A 3,631-nucleotide genomic window follows, 5' to 3' on the forward strand; every position below is an offset into this window, starting at 1 on the left:
TTACTCAAAGTTAAGTTAAAAATCAGTACGAGGACAATCAGGAGAGACGAGTAAAATGGGATGAGAAGAGAAGAGGGCGGGGGAGGGGGCAGGAGCAGAGCAGAGAAGGGAGGGGAAAGGGGAGAGGAGGGGTTGGGAGAGCAGAGCCGAGGGGAGGGGAGGGGAGGAGAGGGGAGGGGAGGGGAGGGGAGAGTACACTGGATATAAAGAAAGTGACGAGGAGAGACAGAAAGAGAATGAAACTGCTGAGGTGAGATGTGCCAAAAAACGAGGAGAGAAGAATCGGGAGAAGAACGAAGAAATTTAAGAGGAAAGATGAGACGGGAGACAGAAGAGCATAAAGGAGTGTGACTGGACTGGACATCAGGGGAACGAACAACTGTGAAATGAAGCAACCACTCCAACAACCTTCTGCGATGTATGGTGTACTGCATCGCTAGGCGACTTGTATGAAACCTGCCAACCTCGCTCCCCTCCTCGTCCTGCCCTTCCTGTTAGCTGCAGGTAACCGCTCCTCTCCCATTAGCGCTGCTTGACCTGCAGCTCATAGGCCAGCCCGGGGAGCTTGGCAAGCCTCGTCATGGTCAGGCGGAGAGCTGTTGGGCGCTTGAGAGGAGGAGCCTAGTGCAGCTGGATGCGGCAGAGACTGTTACATGGCTGGAGTGCCGGCAGGCAGAGGAAGCGACGGTGGAGGCGCTGAGAAGAAGCGACGTGACGGGGGCTGAGCTTGCGGTGTGCGATGGTGAGGAGGGAGGAGGGAGGAGGACTGAGAAGCTTGACGGCTACAGGGGATGTCGAGGAGGGAACTAGAGGAGGTGATAAGCATGAGCGCGGTAGGGAGAGGGAGAAGTTGAGGGGAGGATGACATTGGGGCAGGTTCAAGCATGGCGGCTGAGTAAGCTTGTATCACCTCCGAAGGAGGAGAAGGAGGAGGGAAAAAATGTGAGTCAAAGTGCGAGGAGGATGCAGAGACAGCGACTGACGGGGCTGCTGGTCGTTCCGCATGCTCGCATGCGGAGAGCAGGCAGAGGCTGGTCGGTGGAGCTCGTGGGTGAAGTGCGAGGAGCACGAAGGGATCAAGAGCTGCGTGGCCCGCAACGTCTGCTGGGACGTGACGTCACGAACTCTGAGGGTCTTCGACTCCAGCGACCAAGACGTCTCCTTCACGACGTACTTGGCAGCCAAGTACCCACCCTACTCGACCCCTGAAGAGGCTCTGGTAGTGGATGGGTCCGCGGGGGAATGCGAGGGGTGCGTCTTCCTGAAGGGAGTGTACGGTCTGGTAGGGCGATATTTTGCGCACAACAGAGGGCATGTGCTGGGAGATGAAGTGTGGGCGATGTTCCAGGCGCTGAGCTTGTGGGGGATGGAGGAAGAGTACCGGAACATGCAGGTCATCCTCCACGAGGACGCGCTGAACGCTGACGTGTTCGAGTTCGTGAACGCTCGGCCTGTGTGGACAGTAGGGACCGTGATCAACCAGCACGGGGGCTTCTTGTGCATGGAGACTGTCGTCTTCGGCCTTGCCCACCTCGGGTATGCGTTAGGACACTCGTGCGGGGATGGAAGGAGCGTAACGTGCAGGCCAAAGTTCCTTCCTCCCTTCCAGGTCAACGTCCGACGCTTTCGCCTCCTTGCCATGGAGCTGCACGGCATAAGCGAGCGAGCACGACCTGAAGTCGCCCAGGTTGTTGTGACGCGAAAAGGTCGCAAGGCTCTCAACCCTGTGCGCCTAGTCAACACAGAGGAAGTCGTGGCAGCTGTGAAGAGCCTTGGAGTCGCAGTCCTGGTCGCTGACTGGTCGACGATGAGCAGCAAGGAGCAACTCGCGCTCATGTCTCGGACGGACGTCCTGGTGTCACTGCCGGGGAGCGACACGATGAACGCGATCTGGATGCCGTGGGACCGTTCGCTGGTAACGCCATGCCGCATCTACATGGACGGGAGGGTCGACGAGGGAAACGAGACTGAGATCTGGTTTCGCTACATCCACAATGTGACGCGCTGGTGCGGCTTCGACAGGTCCAGGGACGTGGAGCGAGTCAAGGGAGAAAGTCACATGAGGGTGCCGGTGGAGGTGGTGAAGGCGCTGGTGGGAGAGCAGCTGGGAAGGTTGAGCGACAAGGGGTACGTACTGCCGTCAGTTCCCAGTGGGGGCGAAGGAAGGAAACCATGACAGCTGGGAGATCTGTAGACTCAATGGCGGCCCGGCCCTGCGCCTCCTTGAGCAGACGAGGGACATTCTGATCGTATTGCTGCTGTGAATGCATGTATACGTGTACTTGTCCGCTTGATCTCTGCACAACGCAACGTGTACCTGCAGTGTCAGGATGACCCTTGTAGCCCTTGAGAAAACGCTGGTTTGTCCTAACCATGAGCACTACTCGGGTGCTATGGAGCCCAAGCAGTCGGACGGGGGAGGGGGAAGCATGATGAAGCAGAGAAGAAGGATGTCACATACCATCTCCTCCCTCCGACTGCTGAGGCTTGGCGATGTGCAGAGATCAAGCGGACAAGTACACGTCTACATGCATTCACAGCAGCAATACGATCAGAGTGTCCCTCGTCTGCTCAAGGAGGCGCAGGGCCGGGCCGCACATCTCCCAGCTATCATGGTTTCCTCCCTTCGCCCCCACTGGGAACTGACGGCAGTACGTACCCCTTGTCGCTCGACCTTCCCAGCTGCTCTCCCACCAGCCCGCACCAGCGCGTTATTTTCGTCGCACTGCAAAGCTTTCAACAGCAGATGGAGTAGTGATATGAAGATGATTCAACGCAGGTTTGCACAACAGGAGAAGAAGAGAGTTTTCGTCGATCCTAGAGAGCGAGAAGAAGTTTGAGACATTGGATTTGGTTGAAGTTGCTGCAGAGGATCACAGTCTTGGACTGTCTTTGTGGTTGTTGAAGCTGATCATACCTTAGCTTTCCTCCTCATTTCGCTCTCAAGCTTGAATTGAAAATCTTCTCACTTCATCGTGGTGTTCTTTCTCCCCTGCTCTTCTCCTTCTTGAAAATCTTCTCACTTCAGCACACCAGCTGAGAATTGAAAACTTGAATCGTTTGTACCTTTATCGTACCTTACTTCCATCCCTCCCTCCCTTCATGCGGCTGACTCCCGGAGTCCTCCCCGCGCACCCTTCCGACATCCTCCTCATCCTGCCCTCCCCTTCCATTGTCCCACACCTCTCTTGCCCCGGCCCGCCCGATGACGGCGATCGTCGTATCATCAGCGTCCCCGTCAAGCTCTCCTCCCTCCCCGTCCCCTCAGGGCACGACGGCATCCTCCCGATCGTCTCCGCCTTCGGGCTTCTCCCTGGCCCCGCCTGCTCTCCCCTCGCAGCTCGCACCTCCAAGGCCTGCTGTCCGCCGTGAAACGAGTGCCGCCGGACGGACGCTGACGACCCTTGCTCCGTCCTCACGATGTTGGCGTAGAAGCGGCTCCCGCTTGACAGCCTGGGCTTGACGGAGAGGCTGCCGCTGCTGGGGGTGCGACCGAAGCTCGACGCGCTCGAGGAGGCGTCGATGCTGGGGCAGCTCTTCCTCCTCGGCGAGCTCGGGGATCTGGCAAAGAGGGGTGGAGATGTCCGCTGGGGGGGCTGAGGCAGGGGACAAGCTTTCCCGCCCAAGCCAT

The 3,631-nt window shown here is 58.1% G+C and overlaps 2 protein-coding genes across 2 annotated transcripts; both read left to right on the top strand.

Annotated features, from left to right (window-relative positions):
• Positions 1 to 449: 449 nt before the first annotated feature.
• GUITHDRAFT_121966 (hypothetical protein) lies at positions 450 to 899 on the top strand (the record flags this gene model as incomplete). Its single annotated transcript, XM_005818753.1, has 4 exons — positions 450 to 504; positions 551 to 742; positions 789 to 833; positions 877 to 899. The coding sequence occupies 4 exons, from the start codon at positions 450 to 452 to the stop codon at positions 897 to 899; spliced, it is 315 nt and encodes a 104-aa protein (XP_005818810.1).
• Positions 900 to 1,003: 104 nt separating this feature from the next.
• On the top strand, positions 1,004 to 2,176 carry GUITHDRAFT_121967 (hypothetical protein; the record flags this gene model as incomplete). The annotated part of the gene is made up of 1 exon (XM_005818754.1): positions 1,004 to 2,176. One exon carries the CDS (start codon positions 1,004 to 1,006, stop codon positions 2,174 to 2,176), a length of 1,173 nt encoding a protein of 390 aa, XP_005818811.1.
• Between the last annotated feature and the right edge of the window lie 1,455 nt (positions 2,177 to 3,631).

Source organism: Guillardia theta (genome assembly GCF_000315625.1).
Source record: "Guillardia theta CCMP2712 unplaced genomic scaffold GUITHscaffold_270, whole genome shotgun sequence".
Lineage (NCBI taxonomy): Eukaryota > Cryptophyceae > Pyrenomonadales > Geminigeraceae > Guillardia > Guillardia theta.